The 22,728-nt window shown below is 35.8% G+C and overlaps 1 protein-coding gene across 2 annotated transcripts in view; it reads right to left on the bottom strand.

Moving 5' to 3' along the window:
• GAS2 (growth arrest specific 2) overlaps positions 1-22,728 on the bottom strand; it is a 126,820-nt gene that overhangs the window by 42,447 nt on the left and 61,645 nt on the right. For both annotated transcript variants that reach the window (XM_047693973.1, XM_047693972.1), the window contains exons 6-7: positions 16,919-17,060; positions 10,765-10,872 (exon numbers count right to left, since the gene is read on the bottom strand). In XM_047693973.1, coding sequence (XP_047549929.1) covers positions 10,765-10,872; positions 16,919-17,060 — 250 coding nt within the window. The remainder of the gene's footprint in view (positions 1-10,764; positions 10,873-16,918; positions 17,061-22,728) is intronic.

Below are 22,728 nucleotides of genomic sequence, written 5' to 3'. Positions count from 1 at the left end.
AAATATACAAAATTTAATATATAAAAATATGATACTATTAATCCTAGATCAACCACTTGCTAGCTGGATTACCTTGGGAAAGTTGTTAAATCTCTATTATCTATAGTTTCCTCCTCATCAGAGAGATGTAAAAATTTACAATCACACTGATTTCTCTCACAAAGTAATGAAAATAAAATGAGATGATGTATAGGTGAACATACTTCACAAATCATACAAAACTAAGATATACTCTCCCACCATGAAGTACCAGGATAAAAAATTAGGGACAGATGTTATTTAAAACTCACTTGGCATCCATTTTTAGGGATGTTGCTTTCAAAAACATCATTTGCTATGCCAAAAATGTTCAGATTGTACTTCCTCATAAGTCTACTGTAGACCCTTCAATAAAAATATAAAAATGTACAAAAGACAATTTCACCTCCCTACTCCACCATAGCATGTGTAGGAAATCCTTTCATACATAATCAGGTTAAGGGTCTTAATTTTAGCTGCATAAAAGCAAATTGGAAATGGAAATATGGAAATATATAATTGCAGTAAATTGAAAATACTCTTTAGTATCCTCATTCCCAGAATAAACTTTGGCTTCTGGAAGACTTTTCAAATCTGGTCAATATGTTGAAAAGAAAATCAATGAATATGTTGAACAATGTGAAAACCATTCTGGCTAGTTTTTCTGATTTTTCTTTTTAGGGGGGTGTTATTGTCTTATAAGACTCTTTGCTTCCTGGGTACTCTTCGGACACTGCAACAGGGGTTAGCTATTCAATTCCATTTGTCAGAGCCCACCCACAAAAGCCTAAGCAAATTAGGAGCTGTATATGAAGTGTGAGTCACTTAACAATGGATGCTGAAAAGCTAAGCAGCAATACTCACAACATGACTTGCCAAAAGACTAGGTGGTCTGAAATAGAATGAATAATGTTGAGTTAAAACCATGGGCCTTCAAATCAGATCTATTGAATTCAAAGAAAGTTTGACTGTTAGAGCTTTGTGACTTTGGGGAAGTAATTAACTCACACATGCTTGGTTTCCTTACTGTTAAGGCAGAGATAATCATAGTGCCTATCTCAAACAGTTGTGAGGGCTAAATAAAAGAATGTGCTTAGAAAGGAAAGTGCTTAGAAAAGCAACTGACACACAGCAAGCATTTAGTGAGTGGTAAATAGTATATGTAAAGAAATATATTCAAAATAAAACGTTTGCCTTTTTTCACAAAATCCTTAACTAGAGATATTAGGCACACACACACACAAAAATCAATGTGAGAACTTTTTAACAATCAAAATGCCAAATCACTGAACATTGATATTCAATATTCAATATTGATATTTAATATCAATATTGTGCCTTTTCATTACATATACATAGATGTGTGTGTATACACACACACATATTACTATATAAGACATACACACATACTATATAAGACATACTATATAAGACATACACAGGCAAATTTATCTTAATGGCAGGAAAGCTATAGCAATACAGAAATTGGAAATGCAATCATAGGATCTATGCTTCTCTTCAATTAAGCCGCTTAATTTTCTAATGCTTCTGTAAGTTTAAATAATTTTGATTTGTGGCCAGTTTGGGGCGGGGGGGGGGTGTCCATTTATTTAGCTGCAGTGCAATGGCAAAAGAAAATGATTCAAGGTGAAATAAAGTCACACATGTATTGTACAACTTAAAGGCATGGTAAATCCATGGTAAATCCCATTGGAGATGAATAAAAATGCTTATCATGTCAGCTGAAAAATACATGCAATTTTTTAAAACCTTCTCAATGCTAAGTGGCCAATAGTGACAAATTCTCAGGGGAAAGGGATTTTTGATTCTAAGTCTTCATTTATTTATTGTTCTTTTTTGATTCTAAGTCTTCATTTATTTATTGTTCTTTCACACTTGATATACCTTTTAACATTTCAATGAAGGGAGCAGTGAATTCTCCAATAAGAACACAGAGAACTATCTCAATATATTAACTAATCTTTTCATTCTTGTAAGATACCAGATTGCATTTTTTTCCTTGCTTTCAAAAGTGGTGTCAAATGTTGTATTGGGTGCAATCTTGGACAAAGTCAAGTTTGAATTTCTCCATGTTTAAAGATTTTCAAATTCAAGAGATAAATCTCAGAAAGAGAGTACTCCATCAGGTAAATTTTTTACAGTAATGATTAGTCACTATTTATTTTGCATTCAACCAAGATCTATGCCTTTCCCAGGAAAAAAAGAGGTGAAGAGGACTTATTAACATTTGCAAAGTCCTTCGAGAGATGTGTTACCAAAGTGTAAATTATATCCCTGTTATTTGCTCAGCCTCATTGCACATGAATAAATTACAAACAAATGAAAGTGTCTTTAATGGAGCAAAATATTACCCCCCCCAAAAAAGAATTTAAAATCTGAAATTAAAGTGTTTGAATACATTTTAAATGCCATTGCTTGCTTTTCCTGAATTAGTGTTCAGTTTGGGGGCAGTTGCGCAAAGAAAGGGATCCAATTTGGGTTCTAATAACAGCCTCCCTTCTCTCACCATGGATTAGAACACTAAATGCTGCCTGAGATTTTACATACATTAGAGAAAAACATGGCCATATTGTTTTCATAGAAAAGAAATATAAGCTATGAGATAGCTTTGAAATCATAATCACTGCTCACATAAATTGTTGAATTAGATAAAATGTTTAGAATCATGTCATTCAAAAAATGAATTTTAAACATCCAACTGCTGACTAATGGCTGTTTCTGCAATGTTTCCACCAAGATAAATGAAAGTTTTATTTTCCCTGCTACTTGTTTGAAACTCCTTTGCATTTTTATATGACAGGTCATTTTTCATTACCAGAAAAGGTATGCAATCGAACTATGCTACTTTTTACTCACAGTAAATCAATATGTGTCATAAGAGCAGAAAAGAAAGTAGTATCACTCCCTATCATTGGACCTTCCCTTACAGCCAGTCCCAGAAGACACTGCCAGGTTGGGTTGCTATGGCAACCAAGCTTGTGTGCCTCTCTTGCTTGGTTTGTTACAGAGAATTGATCTTTACCACACAGGTATAAACCTGAAGAATTTATATGGTAAATAAGAAATAATAAAGAATCAGTAACAAGGTGTTTGACCTTTCCATGGATGGGAGATGATCTAATTCAAACGTAGTAGAAAGAAGGTGACTCCTTAAGATTTCAAATTCCTTTGCTGACTTCCAACTAAATTATTCATTGTCTTTTCTTTAGGCTCCTTAAGTAGTCACATTTCTCAAAATGTGGGGAGGTGGGGGAATACCTTGAACCATTAGCGCGTTAGCATGGAACCTCATATGAAGATTTTACCCAACTGTGAAGGTCTGGTATAAAGAGGTCTTGAAATAGTATTAACCCACTTAAAAAAATATCTACAATTAGCAAGAAGATTCCACAAGACTCTACTGGTAACAGAAGAATTAAATTCTGATTTCTATGAAAAAGATATCAGGACAGATAATATATCTTATAGAGAATTCTGCTTAGTTTTGCCTATTAAACATATAAAGCATTTTGAACAGCATCTGGCATACAAGTAAACATCTCATCCTAATAAATACTGTTATAATTTTATCACTATTGTAATACAGTCAGGCAAACACCTTATATTCTTTTCTTTATAGCAGGCACTATTGATAACACAATTGTAATGATGTCTGCATTTGGAGTATTTTTAAAGTAAAAGTGATAAAAGGAATACACTACTGTGTAGCTGAGACTTAAATATATTGTGAAAGGTGCAGTTCCTTCTTAGAGGACTAGCCTTGTGAATAACATATTTGCATTCAATGGACATGACCCAGGGAGGCAGTGTGGAGTGGAGTGTCTGGCAGTTGGGACTTCAATTTGTTCATCATACTGCTTACTTGAAACCTTAAACCCTCTAAGACTTTGTATTTTCATCTGTAACAGAAAGATAAAAGTAATTTCAAAACCACCTGTGAGATGGAGAGAATCCAGAGAAACAATGTATAGAAAGATCCCCACTGAAACGCCTGGTAGGAATGATACTTCTTACATTTTAGCTGTTTTTCCTTTTAAGGATTTTCCAGTCATTTTCTTGAATCATAGTTTCCAAATGGAACTTGAAGGTAAAAATGACTACAAATTCAATAATTCTTAGCAGTACTTTAAGATAGATGAGTTTTAACTCTGGCAAAAGGTAGAAAACTTTCAATACAATTCTGTTACTTTTTTCACTTGCTTCAATTGATAATATTTTTCCCAAAGTATGTTTTCATGGCCTCCTAGCCCAGGATGATGCTCTGGGGGGAAAAAAGGCCAGGAGAGGGAACATTTCTATGGTCACATACATCAAGAAAATGCTACATAGTACATCTCACTCTAGGAGTTAGACCACATGAACATATTCAACCCTCCAAGAAATCTCAGATAATCTCCAATAAAGAAATCAATATTGCTTTGTGGTTCATAGCATTGAGTGGGAGTTAGGCCTGTGAATGCCGCATCAGCTGCTCATTAGCTTATCACTTTGGGAAATTATTCCACCTCCATGTTTCAGCTTCCTCATCTGTAAAATGGGAACAGCAACAGTATCTACCACACCAGGATGAGAGGTTAAAATGAGATCTACCATGTGCTCATACAGAGGCTAATAGAGTCCATTCAATAACAAGAGTTCTTAAAGACACCTGTTTAAACTCTTTATCCTGATAACTGTTCTTTACAGATAATATCTCTGAACACCTTTCCTTGGAACACACTTTGAACCATGCTCAAGTGCAATGTTAGGGTAGAGACAAATTCTAATTAAGTAAAAGACTATTCAGCAAATAGTGCCCAAATCAAGCACCACAGAATGTCAGGTACCTCTCGATAGATCCCACTGACTTTTATCTCTTGCCAGAATGTCCTACTACCAGAACATTAGAGCAACTCTGTTATGTGTAAAGATCCTGCCCCATGGATGTTCTATTCATTAGAGCCATTTACATCTACTTCATGCATTAAGAGAGATCAGTATGTCATGTTGGGCCATTTGCATGTCACTGAAAATTGAGCCATAAAGGAAAGAGATGTCAATGGATTAAGGCTTTAATGACTAGGAGAGAGAAAACAGAGTATATGGTTCACTGATGGGTCTGCAAAGAGAAGGGGCATTATCCAGCTGTGTATATGTTTCCTAGTGCTACCCCAAAAGAGTTTGAGTCAGTTTTCAAAATGGAGAGAGAAAATAGTAAAGAAAGATAAGAAGAGCTAAGAGCTTCATCCAAGGAAACAATAGGCCTCAAGTTTACAAGATGCAAAGTCCCCCCTAATCTAAATAACACCATGATTCCAATAAACCTCCTTGCCCTTTTCCAGAACGTGGGAAGCTTAGACAAGGATCAGAAAAAGGAGCAGTCAGCTAATTAATCTGACACTCTTTAGAAGTCCCTTTATTTCTTTTCAAATCTGCAACTGTATCATGTTGCTGACTTATCTTCTTTTAAAGAGTTCATATTTTTAATGTCATCATTAGGAATAAAAGCAGAACAAAAATTAGTTCATTCAAAATTCTATGCCCTCAAAAATTAAAAACTGTTTAATAATTATTCCTGTTCCCTTCAAGTCTTAATCATAATTATATATAATTTCCACAGGGAGATATTTCATATGTAAATACAGTTTAAAAATCTAATTTTTCTACTTAACATCATATCTTCAGTATTTCCTCACAGTGATACATAGACGTCTTCAAAATGATCATTTCTAGCATCTGAATGGTTATATTTTTCCATGATCAGACATGCAAATTATTTCTAATTGTACTGTGGTACAATAATCTCTTCCTTCCCATCTTTTAGATGAGTGGTTTCAAACTTCAGCACATAGCAGAATTACTTCGATGGCTTGTTAAAATGGAGGTGGCTGGGACCCACTTCAGGTGAGACCCTCAGATAGGAATTTGCAATTCCACCGAGTTCCCAGATAATGCAAATGCTGATTATCTGGGAGATCGTTTTTTGTTTTTTGTTTTTTGTTTTTCTTTACTGTAATTTTTCTTTTTTTCTTTTTTTTTTTTTTAAAGTAAGCTCTATACCCAACATGGGGCTTGAACTCATGACCCCAAGTCTAGAGTCACACGCTCTACCAACTGAGCCAGCCAGGCACTTTAGAGAGATCACTTTAAATAATTACTTATTATTTATACAGAACATTATCATCATTGAGTTCAGATTGAGAAATTAAATAGTATATTTTTATGGCATCTATGACATATTTCTGAAAACCTTTCCTACAAGTTTGTACAGATTTATATTGCCACCTGACTTCTTGATACTTGAAGTGTGGGTAGAAACCAACTAACTATAAGAACTAAGACAATGGAAAATTCATACTTTTTCCCTCAAAATCACAACTTGAGGCCTCAGGTTCATTTATTTATATTTCAAAGATACAGATCATGGTTAAATGGTAAGATCCAAACATCTGTTACCACAGAAATTAACGAAGAGCATTTATCATCTTTGTCCAATTTCAAAAGTCACTGAAAACTAACTGAAATATTTATACCTTGGAGCAGAGTAAATGTGCATCTTCACTACACAGATACATATTAGCTACACTTAGCTTGCTTGTCCAACAGATAGTTCAGAAACCACATCACTCATTGGAAGATGTAGGGCAAAAATCTGGCTTCAAATTGTTTTTGATAAGTTAGAAACAAGAGCATTCTGACTTTAGCAGGGGATTATTAGCATGTTTGCCTAAAAGCCACAATCAAAAACCTCAGAGGTTCTCCCTTGGACTAAAGGATTCTTTATATTTGGGTAAAGACAATCCCTTACTATTAAATGGAGACATACACATATAAATAAAGAAGCCCATGTAAGCATATAGATGTGTGTATATAAATAAATATTAGATAGCCAGATATGCAAAGTAGCTATTCATACACCGGTTTCTAGAAGCCCACAGATAAGACATATGCTTAGCAAAGATATCTGCTGCAGAAAATGTCTTTCCGCCTCCTTCTCTGTAATCTGCAAACATTTTTGTATTTTTCGTTCTTATTTGTTGTTATTGTATCTCTTTGAGTGTGTAAGGAGAAGTTGTGTTCAGATACATAATAATCATAAAACCATACATAAGTAAAGTGATTGGGCTGTGTCAACAAACCTTGAAATCTAGTTGGCAATTAACTTGTTAGCTCTGGCTTATATGGAGAAGAGTAGATCAAGAGTAAAAATACAAGAACCTTTTAAGATTAAGAAAATCTTAGGGGCGCCTGGGTGGCTCAGTGGGTTAAGCCGCTGCCTTCGGCTCAGGTCATGACCCCAGGTCCTGGGTTCGAGCCCCGCATCGGGCTTTCTGCTCAGCAGGGAGCCTGCTTCCTCCTTTCTCTCTGCCTGCCTCTCTGCCTACTTGTGATTTCTCTCTGTCAAATAAATAAATTAAAAAAAAAAAAAAAGATTAAGAAAATCTTGTATTTATGACTTTCTAAGGGATGATTTTTTCTGAGTTAGTGTTTTAGTAACTGTGATATCTTTAAGTAAGAGCTAAGTCAACAGTCCTAACAAGCCTTAAATGACTCAAAATTGTTCTTTGTGTGGACAGGTTCATTATGGCCATATGAAAACACTGCTGCTCTCAGAATGGACAGAAAACTAGGGGATAATAAACACTAATGTACTGCACCATGTATATTTCACTGTATGTGTGCTTTATATAATGATATGCAGAAATGCATCTACTTATATTATGTAGTAAATATGCCCACACCTTGTAGCCTAAAAAGAGAAATGGCAAATTTTAAAACATGCCAATGTTAAAAATGCAAGCATAAGAAACACAGGACAGCAATGCAGAGACAGTAAGGCAATCACTCCCCTAGTATGTTTGAGATTCTGACTATAAGCACTTAGTACTGACTATAAGCACTTAGTACCAGGTGTTCAGAGCAAACTAAAGATATTAGCAGCAACAACCATAAGATCCCTTGAAAACTATGGTCTCTAAGTATTTTTGAGTCATAACTGTCAGTTCCTTACAGTGAATGAGTGCAGAATGACAATTAATTATAGTCCAAGCCACAAATCAAAAAGTACTAGTAAAAGTGTATACTCATCAATAAGACTTTGTTTTAGCTTTTCCATTCAGTTTAGAAGAAGAAATAGGGAGATAACATGTAATGAAAGGTGCATATGGTCTTCGTGTGATATTTCAGCTCCTAAACTTGGTAGAATGGGTGGTGAAGTCCTCTAGGGAAAACAGAGACAAGGAGAGGGGCTTTTTTAAAACCAGTTTACTCCATCATGGTGGGAATGGACCCCTAGCAAGCTGAAGGATGAGAATTTCGATGAATACACGTTAGTGGATATTTTCCTTTTTTGACAAATAGTTTTAGTTTCCAATTTACACAGTGATAGCAAGTTTCCTTTCAAAAGGATTTGAAAAAAAAATGGATCACTTTCAAAGTAAAACCTGTTATATGCAACTAATGAATCATTGAATATGATATCAAAAACTAAAGATGTACTACATGCTGGTAATTGAACATAATGATAAAAATAAACTAAAATCAAAAATAAAGTAAAACCTGTTGTAAAAAAAAAAAAACAGTGTAAATTACCCATGAACAGTGTAAAAAGAGAAGGGGATTAGTACAGGTAATCACAACACTGTTCTACAGCACCTGGCATGGCTGAGTGATGCCATAACTTGCTGGGCCAATCAGGAAAACCATATTCCAGTTAATTCTCTTGCAGGCTCCCTTGTAACAACAGGAGCATGAAACAGAATGTGTGCAATATGTGTATTCCGTGGGAACTGATATTAAATTCAAATGCTCTCACTCAGGACTTCGATGAAATTTTTTTCAGTAAAGCAAATCTCATTTACTCTATAAACAATACATGAAAAGAATTTCACCAAAAGGAAACCATTTTCTGAATAGAAAAACAGAACATCAAAAAATACTTAAATGTCCAATATGATGTAAATTTATCGTATTCATAAATAAGGATATCAAATTCTCTGACCATTGACTAAATATGGAAGACCTGAAACAAATAGACATATGTGATACATATTTTTACTTAAAGATATTAGGCTACATTATAGGGAAAAGTATCTAATTTATTAATCATGTGTTTGTTAACACTTCTAAAAGAGGAAGTAATAATTACGTAGATAAATGAAGCCCTAGGTTTTGATTCTAGGCTCTAGGGCCTAATGTTCTCAAGAAGTCTTGAGTCTCAAGAAAGGTTGACCTGAGAAAAGTCAACCTAGTAAAACTTAAACACATCTGCAGAGATGCTAATTTATTATTTTTTAATGTACTAAAGCAAAAGAAGGCAGTTTGGCAAAAACAAACACAGATGTTATTTTTTCTAATAAAAACCAAGAGAACAATAGCAAATACTAGGGCAACTGTCTATCTTAGTGAGGGCATTCTTCAGATTTTTCTCAAACCCTTAATTATCATATATCACTATATTTTTCTCATTGTCATTACAATGCAAAATAGCAATTATTACCTGGAAACTTTTTTTTAAATCAATAAACATGACCCTAAAGTTGGGTTAAAAAATGAAATGATGAATACTTTTTTAAAGGCTAATTACAATCAAGGTTTTCTTCAAATAACATGTTGTGGAGCCTTAAAAATTTGTCTTATTAATAACTTTCAGTCAAAAGTTGTAGTCAAGAAAACTTTACATTGACAAAATTTATACTGGGTCGTCACTGATTTTGAGTTTTGTTAAGAATTTTCATTGATGGTACTTGCCGCACACATTTATTTTGTTCCACAAAACAGATTAACCAGCAAGATATTTTAACTTATTCAAATGAGAGAATGCAGTTCCTTTGAATCATAACCCCCGTTCTTTAGGAAATGACTAAAAGATATGGGGGGAAATAGTTATTAATTTCTAGGAATAGCTGAGCGCTGTATTTTCACCTTTTTAACTTTGAAAAGAAGAATCTTGGTCTTAGAAAATGTCACAAATTTATTTTGAGATGAAATTATCTTGATTATTCACCAAAAAAGATCACAAGTGAAAAGCATGAGACATTACTTGGAACCACTAATAACAACCTGAAACTTCTCATGGTATCTAGTCTGATTTTTCATTAGTAAAGTGGACATTAATGATCGTAAATGATTATAAAATGGATAAAGACCACCAGAACATTCATTAGCACCCGACCATGCTTCTTATTCTAACCCAAAAAACAGTAAGAAATGACAGTCACTAGCTAACCATGCCATTGTAATGAGTTTGCATTTTCATTCTGGTTCATGACCCAAACATCTTGAAAAAATCATGCTCAAATCATTTGAAAAGTTACCAGGACCGATAGGATGATCATGTCCCAAACTTGGGATATGGAAGACCAGGGCAGGAGACTATTTCTGTTTCCTATGGGGTGTGGGGTCTGGGGAGCAGAGGGAGGTGTTAAGTTCCTTTGAAATGAAATGTGTGAACAAAAAAAGGAATTTGATTTTTCTTTTCTCATTGTGTTTGGTCTCTATGATCTGGTTGATGTGTGTGTTTGTATATATATAAAAAGAGCACGATAGTTCTATTTATTTAGCCCTCAGTAGTAATCATGTATAATATATTAACAAATGTTCATACCGCCTATCTTCAAATCCAACTCTATGTAGCATCAATAAAGCTCCTGCTTAGTTATGGGTCACATGTCCCCTGTAATTCCCAACTCAGGTCCTGAATAGCCTCAGAAAGGACAAGATATCGAGTGAAAAGTAAAACTTTACCCTAATGAAGAGGATCTTTTCGCCCACTCGGTATCTTCCTTGAGAGAGCCTCTCCACACAGAATTTGTTTGGGCATTTGCAAGGAGGATCTTCAGAAATTCGCTTCACCTAAAAGAGAAGAGCAGGCAAGTTCAATTTTCCTTAATCAGGTTCCATTTAGATTAATTTGTTCTATGTGTTCAGAGGCCCCCGGACCATTAATCCTTTTAAATTTGTTCTATATCAAACTATGGACACAATATGAGCACAGGAATATCACATTAAATCCTAACTATATAAAAGTCAGGCCCTGAAGGCATTTTCCGAAGGCCAGGAACCGCACTAGGGCATAAGCTGGATGATGACAATAAAAATGAAGCCAGAGGATAATGATGAGCAAATCAATTGGTAGTGTAGAAATAACGAGCTAGGTTCTCACTGGGGGAGTACCGACGAGATTGTGTACATTGGGTTGCCAAGATAAATACAACTGAAAGCTAGAATAGAATGTGTGTTCACAGGGTAAAATTTCCTCATTATAATTTTAATGATATTAATTTTACCATTTTCAAAATAAATGAGAATTAAATTGTTATTTTTTAAAAAAAAACGAGCCTACTGTTTCCATATTATTTTGAATTCTAAGATTTCCATTAGGAAATCATCTCTACTTCACCCAGAGTCAACCAGCAATTCACTCCATGTCAGTAATTCTCACCTACCAAAACCTATTTTTGTGGCAGAATCTCACAATTTACATGTCATATAGAATCCCTGCCTGAATATCAAATTTTATCTCTATTTTAACTATCTCCCTACTTTAAAAAAAAAATACATAATCTAAGTGATATGAACCACATTCTGGGGTAGGGTGGGGTCAGTGAATGTGTTCTCAGAGTTCCTCTATGTGTATTTTTTTCTAAGTGTATTTGTAAAAATGTTTTTGAAGTAAAAGTGCATATACATATACACACATGTTTTTAAAGTAAAAGAATATATATATATAAATATATAATATATAATATACATTTATATATAATATAAATATATATAAACATAAATATATAATATATATAATATATTTATACATAAATATATAATATATATAATATATTTATATATAATATAAATATATAAATATATATCAATTATGTTCAATTTATACCATTGCTAATTTATACATATCTTTTCACCACAATAAGGGCTTCCATGAAAAAGGAAGGATGGAAGGAAGGGAGAGAGGAAAGGAAGGGAGGGATGGAGAAAGGACTTTGGCCATCTAGCAGAAAATCAGAGTCAGCAACATAAAAACACATGGTCCAAACTTTAAAAGAGCCATGCTTGGCACAACTTCAATGTTGCATAGGAACTGGGCAAAGCAATAAATTGGTGTTCAAGTGGTTCCTCTAAGACAAGACAATCACGATTATGCGTGGAAAGTGTTTCCATCTTGAAGTGTTCCTAGATGAAACACAGAAACTATTGGTTTCAAAAGAAAGAAAGTACAAGAAACATATTCTCAAGTGACCTGCCCTTCTCCATTGCCTTCCTAGCTTTGAAAATAGACCGGCTTTTTAAAATCAAGGGCTTTTTTGTAGTTGTGTGAGAGGTAGAGGCAGAAATGGAAGAGACAAGGTCAGACTGTGGGTAGTGGAAATATATTGTGAAGTCAACAGTGACTGATGACATCTGTGCTTCTTCCATTACCTTGGGACAAGTCAGTCTGGCAGGTGTTCTGTTTTTGGCCAGGAACTCAGCCAATTTTCTGCTAAAATAGGATTTCAAGAGGAGCCTGATTACTCAGAATTATACTATCTCTCATTCCCAGACTGAGGGAGTTGATGGAGAGGAGGAAGAATGTAAGAATGGTTCCTTAGAACGGTATTCAATTCATCGTGTGGGAATGCGCTCACAGTGAGCAAAGGCAAACCGAGAACTCAACACAACCCTACTTTTATTTATTTATTTTGGTTACAGTTGATTCCTTCTATCAGGACATCTGGAGAATATATTAATCTGAATGAACTCCACATTCAGTGGGTTTCTCTAATGATATCTTGATAAAGAAGGTGGCATGGATTATCCACATAAAGGGTTTTTTTTTTTTTTTCCAGTTTTCCACAATTCCCCTATGGAAATTTGAGGATACACAAGAAGTTTCAAACTGGTAGTTATTTTTGAAACTGTTCATAGAATATGATATCTTAGGACAACTTTTCTTTTTTTATTCTTTTTCCTTTTTTCCCCCTTCTTCTTTTGCTCCCCTTTTTTATTCTCCTTCTTTTCCTTTCCTTTCTTTTCTTTTCTTTCTTTTTTTTTTTTTTTTTTTTTGGTGAAATGATAACTTCGCCAGAGTAAAAATAGCCAATATTATTAACAAAACACAGGGACTTTGCAAGCAATCTCTATCTCTCTATCTAATACCCCTATTCTGTAGCACACACCGCTGCTCAAGAATTTCAACTCTCCTATGGCTGGTAAGGCCTCACACACAGCAGAGCAGTTGCCATAGGAACTCTTTCCTTTCCTTTTTATATTTGACATATGAAGCTCTGATTTAAACCGTGGGTGAGGCCCAAATTATTTTTCTCTTTGTGCCACTGTCCCTGAAACAAAACACACCAGTAAAAAACTATCACTTAGCCAGAATGTGAATATTTCAATGCAATTTCCCGAATGTAGATTGAAAAAGCCTGTAAAAGACGGCTGTGTCCAAGTCAGTCTCGAAAATTCCAGATTAAACAAGACTCTCTCAGAGAACTCACTACTGCTTTTGATCTGTCAATGCACGCATTGCCAAACTCTAGATAGGGACTATATAGTAAGCTGTATTTCTCAAAGGAACGTAACCATGGAATTCTTTCCCCCATGGGGCCTCTGGCAGTATGTTTGATTAAACATTATTTGAGAAATGCTTGTTTAAAGGCTTTCAGAACAGAGTACAATAGTACAGAAACATCCACTTGACACATCTCTTACATTCAATTAAAACCCCTTAACTAAACAGACAGTTATGTTCCCAAACTTCACTTGGTAAACGTACAGGGGGTTAAAAGCTCTTCTGAAATCCCCTTCATGGTCTGCAGCTGAGAGAACAGAACTTGGAGTAGGGAGAACCACCACAGAGCAATAGGCCACTTTAAAGAGAGTACCTGTCTCGTTCTACTCCTCAATGGGAGTATCGGCAAGACTTTTCCAAAATCCCTTCCATGCTTTTTCCTCCACCTTCTCTCTCCTGTCCTTTTACTCCCCCTACCCAAGGGATGGCCACACATGGGACAAGACGGTGAAGGAAAGGAACCAGGTTCCTTCTAGCTACTTCTCCCAGGTTCAAGGGGCAACATCTCCACCATCTGCAAAGCTACAGCAAGTTTGAGTAAGTACAACTATTTCCAGAGCACATGGCTTTGCTTGATAAACAGAAAAAGGCAGAAGCTTTTTAAAACTTTTATAACCTACATTGGTAATTTATCCCCCATGCATGCCACTGGATAGATACAGATGAATAAAATAGGATACTGTCGTGGAGACCAGGAGCCACACCTAGAGAACAATGGGCATTTATGTCCAGTAAGGCGCATACTTTATTAAATATACACAAAACTTTGGGGCATCAAGAACTAACTTGTAAATTTTTCCTGGGATAAGAGATGCTGACAAAAACTTTACATAGGAGGCTGTGCCATCTGAATTTTATAAGATGAAAAAGTGCTTATATGAATATTCAAAGATTGAGTAAGCAGAAGTCTGATGAGGAAAGCAAGTGAAAAAAAACACAGGATATAAAATTGCCTTGGAAATTTGGGATTAGCAGGCATGTTTACAATAGATACATCAGAATGCAAGAATAAGGGGCTCCTGGGTGGCTCAGTGAGTTAAGCCGCTGCCTTCGGCTCGGGTCATGATCTCAGGGTCCTGGGATCAAGTCCCGCATCGGGCTCTCTGCTCGGCAGGGAGCCTGCTTCCCTCTCTCTCTCTCTCTCTCTCTCTCTCTCTGCCTGCCTCTCTGTCTACTTGTGATCTCTCTCTGTCAAATAAATAAATAAAATCTTTAAAAAAAAAAAAAAGAATGCAAGAATAAGTCCACAGGGTAAAAAGTCCAGGAAAGACAAAATGGGCCAGAGCATGGAGCGCTTATGTGGCATGTCAATGAGTTTGGGCATTACCCTGGAATGTGACAGGGAACCCCTATATAATATTAATCAAATCTGAGTTGCATTTTTTGCTGATCATTCCGGTAGCAATAATGTTCAGGGGAGATAATTTCAAGAAAAGAATAGTAAATAGTTATCAAACACCAGAAAGTGTTCTCTTAATTTGCAAACTAAAAAAAGTTCATTTGAGAGGCTCCTTTGGTGGCTCAGTTGGTAGAGCATCCTGACTCTTGATCTCTGGTCAGGTCATGATCTCAGGGTCTTGAGATCCAGCTTAGTCTGGGTCTCCAGGGTCAACACAGACTCTGTTTGTCCCTCTCCATCCCCTTTCTTACTCTCCCGCATGAGCACTCACTCTCTCTCTCTCTCCGTCCCCTCCATCTAAAATAAATAAATAAAGATAAAATCTTTTAAAGAAATTCATTTGATTCGGTGATCCATTCACTGAAAGGCTTAGGGTGATGTTGGCCAGAGCTCTGCCTCTGATGGAGAAAGTAAACAGAGGGGACAGCTAAGAGGAAAGGAACAAAAAATCAAGTGCAGTAGCCTCAGAGAAACACATGTATGAGAAAAACCAAAGGAACATTTTATTCTAAAGTAAGCTGAATCAGAAAAGTATAACTTGGAGAGAAGGAACATTGTTTTCATCAATGTATAAATAATGTTATTGCCTACTGTTAATATGATATGTTGCTCAATTTCCTTACACAATAAAAATGAAATACTATATGACAAGTAAGGTATGTGACCAATCCTAAAAACTGTCCTGTGATTTAAAAATTTTTTTAGATAGCATTGGATACAAATGTCCTTCCTAGTCTTTAATTTTTGAGCAACTTGAGCAAAAGAAACTAAATTAAATTGATATTGGCTAAGATACCTTGACAAGCTAAGTTTTAAGTTTGCTGCCTTTAGAAATGGAAATTCTCAGTCTGTCAAATTGTGGTACTTCTGCTTCTGTGACTCTGCAATATAGGCCGTAACGTTACACAGGGAAAAGCAAAAGATGAGCAATCTCTTTTCCACATCCTATAGGGTCAGTCAGCCCTTACCCCAGCTCTTCACAGCTCAGACCCTAGAGAAGGAAACTCAACTATGGGCCAGCATGGCTTTTCAGTCCTGCCTGTTCCACAAAATGGCATTATGGTTGGTGGCTGGTTTCCAAGTACCTTCCCCATGTATGAGACATACTTTAATCTAACATCCCTGAGGTAACTATTTTTCGAAAAACTTCCCATGTTTTTTTTTTTTTTTTTTTTTTTTGCACTCAAAGGTTATGGGCTGGGAGGTGCATGCAGACAACCAAACACACTTCTTATAACCAAGAACTACTTCTAACAGACAACAGAGGAGCCAGAGAATTTTAATTCATCCAGGTTGCTGATCCTCCCAGAATCTGTTCTCTATGATTATGAGGGTCTATGAAAACATTCCCTACTCTACCAAAGACCATGACTCAAGGACTCTGCTAGTTAGAGGGGTGGGGACCACAGATAGCAAAACTGGGTTGGGATCTAAGCTCCTCTTCCCTCAGCAGGCATTTTAATTTCTGCTTCAGTTTCTTCAACAAGAAAAGAGCCCCATGATAACAAAAGCACTTGAAAAACAATGATAGTTTCTGGCCCATAGCAGGCAGGTAGCAAAGGGCAGTTCTTCCTGTGGTATGTTGGTGTTCTCTTCTCCTACTCAGGCTTCTTATCTGTGAAACAAAAAACCATAACCCAAAACATCAAGGTTGAACTGTTTGCAAAGATAATTTTTAGGAAGTTAGCTTATCCTAAAATTTCAGATACTACTCAGTAGAAATCAGGTCACTTTATTTTAAACGACTGGCTCAGTTTGGAATCTCAAAATGACTACTTCTACTGTTGCAGGACTACAAAATTTTTCATAGGATTTAAAAATGAATTTGAATGGAACTGAAATAGGTGAAGGTTAGATTGACAAGAGATTGTACAGAATGAGTTTTGAAGTTCAAAAAAGAGTAAGTGCTGGTAAGAAATCCAACCAATTTTACTTACGGCATCATCCAATAAGTTCCCCGTACTCCTTTTTCCAGAAGACTTTGATGAAGGAGAAGGTGAAGGAGAGGGAGCAGAAAGTGTTTCTTCTTGTTCAATCTCTTTTTCCAATTTTATCAAACCAGGAGGTTCCACACCATACCTTTTAAAAGACACCAGATCAGTACACATGCATAACTTCTAATGATTTACTTACCATATGTTACATTTGCTCATGAGCACCATAGGACCAAATTCCTGACTTTTTAAAACTAACTTTCTCTGGCACTGAAATGGTACATTCTAAAATTGGCCTCCTTTAAAGCAGGAAAAAGCACATATATCTGATTTTGATATAGATATATACATATACACTTACATTCAGATATGTATATAGACACATGAATAGACAACTGGCATATTAAGAATAAAAATACTCCATGTAATACATTGAGGCAATAACATGAGTTATCATGTAAACTTTAGTCTTCAGCTTTTAGATTTATTAGATTTGAGATTTGTAATTGAATTCCTATTTTGAAGACAAGCCTGTTAAAAATGAAAATAGCAATCCCCAAAATGAACATCCTTAAAGGATTTAACAGAGAAGAAATGACTGTTAATTGTATACCTCCTTTGAGTCCAGAACAATGTTGTGTGGGATTGTACTGTGTCCTAGGTTATACGTTTAAAAACAATGTAATGAAAGTAGGTATGGGGTCCAGTGAAAGAAAATGAACAAAAGCAAATAGAGAAATAATTTAGAATAACAATGTTAAAAATTATGTTATAAATTATTAATACCCTAGAAGTTCAAAAAGAGAGATGTAATAGTTGTTATTGGCATTCTTATCTCCCATAAACGTAATTTTCTTTAGCTAAATTTAAAATTGGTTTGGTTTCTTAGATGCTTATCTAGTATACCTGGGTGAAGAAGACCAAAGATAATTCCAGAATGTGAGAGTTGTAAAGGATCTTTGGGATCATCTAGTTATATCTTACATTTTTACAAAATAAAGAATAAAGATCCAGAAAGGATACAGAATCAGCTGGGAGCAAGACAAAGACGCAAATTCAGATATTTTTCAGTGTAGGGCTGAGGTTCTTTTTTTCTGACATTTTAATCAGGTGATTACATGTTAGAAAGGAGAGGAATGAGTCATTTGGAAAGTTAAAAAATAGATGATGGATAATCTACAAAGAAAATAATCTACATAGAATAAATACGTAGATGGTATGTCTACTACCTTAGAGTTAATAATATATTAAAAAGATCATTGAATACAAAAGCTTAGATTATTGTCCTGTTCTAATGGCTTGTTACTTTAACTCACATCATCACAAATGTGTTCAGGATACACTTCCAGAGGAAGCAACTTCCCCACTCTTGATGTTTTTGTTCTTGTCGAGGGTACTCAGTTAGTTTAATTCCTGGCCTCTTTCTTTCATTACTCACACTTCTCCAGCAAGACGAAGGGATTTATCAAACTGTAAAATCTAAGAATCAGTTAAACTTGACTCAGTTCACTTTTCTTCTAGGGAAGTAGCTGTCCCCAGAAAGGCCTCCATAGAATACTCCATTTTTGTTTGTAATTAGGTAGTTAATTGGCCTATTTCTGGAGGTCAGTTAAAGACACTAAGCATGTCTGCCAACTTGGATCTTTTTTTTTTTTTTATTTCTTAATTTCTTAAATTAACCTATAATGTATTATTTGTTTCAGGGGTACAGGTCTGTGATTCATCAGTCTTACACAATTCACAGCACTCACCATAGCACATACCCTCCCCATTGTCCATCACCCAGCTACCCCATCCCTCCCCACCTTCCTCCACAACAGCGACCCTCAGTTTGTTTCCTGAGATTAAGGGTCTCTTATGGTTTGTCTCCCTCCTTGGTTTCATCAACTTGGATCTTATCAGTAGTAAAGGTGATATTTAATGTTCCATCTGTAACTCTTTTATTCCACTTTCTAATATTTTTTTCCCAGAATTTAGAGGGTAAGGATGCATGCTGTGTCAGAAGCTCTTTGAGAACTGAAAACTTGGAATTTAGTACAAAACAGTCTAGGCTGTCGTAACTCCACAGAACAACTGCTTTCTTGAGAACCATCTCTAATGAACTGAATAATTTCTAGTTAAATAAATCATTAGCTAAAAGACCTAGGCACCATTCATCATATATCTTAATGCTTTATATGTATTATCCAGTTAATGGGACATAATGGAAACATGCATTAGACTGCAAATCTGTATCAGTGGAGACTAGTGTCTAATTCACAGTACCCTCCAGAGCCAGCATAGGTCCTGGCACACAGCAGGTACTTAAGGGCTGCCATATGAATGGAAAAAAAAAAAAAAATCCCGTTGTATCCTACAACAATAATTTTGAGATCCAAATATGAATTTAGTTTCATTGTCCTGGATCTTTAATTGCATATCATTTTATCTTTTTTGAAGGTTTTATTTATTTATTTAATAGCGTACATGAGTGGGGGGAGGGACGGAGGGAGAATCTTAAGCAGACTCCCTGGATGAGGGCCGAGCTGGTGGTGGGCCTTGATCTCACCACCCTGGAATCCTGATGTGAGCTAAAACCAGGAGTCCAATAACTTAACTGAGCCATCTAGGTGCCTCAATTGCACTTTAATAAAACATGTCAATATTAAGTGCATACAAATGCTTTACCAAAAAATTTTCCAGCAGGTTTTAAACCTTATCCAAAACTAAACCAAATACATTATTTTTCTTTCCAGTACTTCATTAGTTACACTGAAGTCAACCCAGCATCTCATTACTGCTGACAAGTACCAATAACACTCACATAGAGATTTGTGTATCCTTCTTCCCTGAGGTAGACTTGAGCTCACTGTGCCATTAACCTACTCTTAAAATTTAGCAAGTCGCTAAACCTTGAGAAGTCTGTTTTCTATCAGGAAAGTAGACATGAAACTGGCCTGCCCCAGAGGTCTGATGTCATGGTGCGGGGAGGGAGGGAGGGACAATGCTGGAACGGGAGCTGCTGTTGAACATCTTCAGGGTCCCCAGCATGGTCGGGCATCCTGACGTACATTCTTTCTGAGGCTCCTTGTGAGTTCAACGTAAAATGGAAATTCTAACTCCTGTTTTAATGTTGTTAGGAGAAATTAAAAGAGTATTAAAAGGGGTGCCTGGGTGCCTCAGATGGTTAAGCATCTGCCTTTGGCTCAGGTCATGATCTCCAGGTCCTGGGATTACGCCCCGTATTGGGCTCCCTGCTCAGCAGGGAGTCTGCTTCTTCCTCTCCCTCTGCCTCTCCCCTTGCTTGTGTGCGAGTGTGTACTGTACTCGCACGCTTGCAAGCTCTGTCTCTCTGTCTCTCTCAAATGAATAAAATCTTTAAAAAAAAAAGAAAGAGTATCCATTATATGCTCAGTACAGTGTCTAACACATGGCACAGCCTCTGAAATTGTGTTGATAATTGATGAATCAAAAGTTTTACCATTAGGAAACTACAGCACTGTAGTGTTTTTGATGAAGCTTTTTGAAAAATGTATTATACCACCAGATGAAATAATGTAGGGGCCTGAAAATTAAGATGTAATGGAGTATTATTACTACTGTTTATATTATTTCTCCTGTTTGTATCCTTTACAAAGGAACTCCTTATAGGCTTTCTTTATACTCATTTTCCTAGAATTATAGAGCAGCAGAAATTTCTTAGTGCTGGATATAGCCAAACGAGTTAGAAATTCAGCTTTGTTCCTAACTCGTTGGATGAACTTCAGCAGGCAACTCTTTTTCATCTCCCCAGACTTCTTTGAATTCTTAGTCCATCAAGGTATAAAATTTTATTATATTTAATGTTCTTAAGAGAATAACACAAACTGGGCAGCGAACCTAGAGGAATTTAACACACTAGAATTCACAGCCAAAATTAAAAGTCAATCACAAGTAAAAACATCATATTTGAACGTATAAATTAAGCCAGTTGGAAAATATGATTTCATTTGTAATTGTTGGTGGATTCAGGCCACCTTTCAGGAACAGGCTGCATAATTTTCTACTTTTCTTTCTCTCTCTCTCTCTCTCTGTTTTTTAACAAGTAGAATAATAATGTATTACTAGAGGAACAATAGGCTTCACCATGTCTGATCTAAAGGTAGCCTAAATTTGAATGAAGTTGGTAACAAAATCATACATGGAAAGCCTTGCCCTGGAGATTTTTCTTTATCTGGGAATGCTAAAAATTAGCTCTGCCACTGAACATAGAGAATCAACACTAAGCTCCAAATCTCTGCTTATATTGGCTTTTAAATACTTCAAGCTGCCTAGGGTAGAGTCAGCCAGTCCCAAAATGCACACTTAAATACGATTCATTGGCTTCCTGTCTGTCTGGAGATGTCAACAGGCTGTAAATCATGACATTTCCCTGAGGCTGGGGGCTCACACCTGCAAGCCAACTTAGTCACCAAATAGGTCTTTTTTTCTACTCTCCAAAAGGTTACTTTTACTGGTTTCCATGATTAATTCTATACCACCTCACGTTTCTACTCTGTGAGGTTGCCACAAATCTATACTGTTTTCTACTCCTTTCCAGCTATGAGATTTTTTTGAGTTTTGGGAGAGAGAATTTATTGTTTTCACACCGAATAAGGGTCCAACTAAAGAGAGCAAGAAGGTTGAATCCACTAAAACCAAACCCTCACATCTGTATACCCCAGTGATAGGAGAGTAGAGTGAATAATTAAAGGGCAAGAAATCTGGTTTTGGCTCGTTGAAAAAAAAAAAGGAAACTGCTAGGGACAGGGTCTTCTGGTTAATAACTTTCTGAAGAGGTACTAGGAATGGCTTTTTCATTTTTCTGGCACATGACGTGATTTTTGAGATTGGTCTAGATGACATAATTGAGCTTTCAAACTGAACCCTGAACTAAGAGAATTTACAAACTATTTAGTAGACTAGAGTTTTCAAACAAAGGACATCTGGGACCTATTTCAGTAGAGTAAGGGGGACACATTTTAGAAACTCCCCCTTTTTAAGGCAGATAAGTTTATAGATAAACAGATGAGCTTATAGTTGACAGTTTATAGATTCTTGCAAGATAGTTTTGCCCTATTTTTATTCTGTTTTGAAGTAATTTAAAGATAGATTTACATTTGGAAGGAAATTTCACTCACATGAGCACATGTGATATTCTTAGCAGAGTCAAGTGTTTTAAATAGGATGTGTTAATTAATAAACCTTGTATAAGAATATTTTTATTTTAAGCAACACTTCATTAGGCCATGCACTGAAATAGGAGACTAACAAAAATGTTCACCAAGTATATTTCTTTCAAATGGTCATAAGTGTTGTTCAAAATTAAGGAAGCACTCAAAAATAATAATATAAAAAGCTCAACTAAGATATTAATTATTGATTATGGCCCCAGACCAAAATATCAAAAGTTTTTAACTTTTAGCATAAAGGTAATCTTAGTTCTGTAGTCTGTAAAACGTCGACTTCATAGGGACACTTTTCAGCAATGAATATCAAAGCATTGCCATTAAAAAGATCTTTCAGGTTTTATTGACCTGCTTTTGCTGAGGGTTTTACTTTTCAAAAGGAAAACATGCATATTTTACACACAGAAACTGACATGGTTTCTGAAATATTAACAGTGGGATTTCACTCTCCAGTGATGATAGCTCTATTCAGTTGAAAATAAAAGGAAGTTTTACCCATGAGAACAAAAATAAGTGGTCTCATTCTCCCATGTCAGAACTCAGAGAAGCCCACAGCTCTCAAAGGAGTGTCACTGAGTTTTCCCAGTCAGAAGATGGCAGAGAATCAGAAACATCTTGAGAATCATA

Source organism: Lutra lutra, chromosome 10 (assembly GCF_902655055.1).
Source record: "Lutra lutra chromosome 10, mLutLut1.2, whole genome shotgun sequence".
NCBI lineage: Eukaryota > Metazoa > Chordata > Mammalia > Carnivora > Mustelidae > Lutra > Lutra lutra.
The sequence above is the reverse complement of the archived record's forward strand: the minus strand, read 5'-3'. Positions and strand labels throughout refer to the sequence as shown.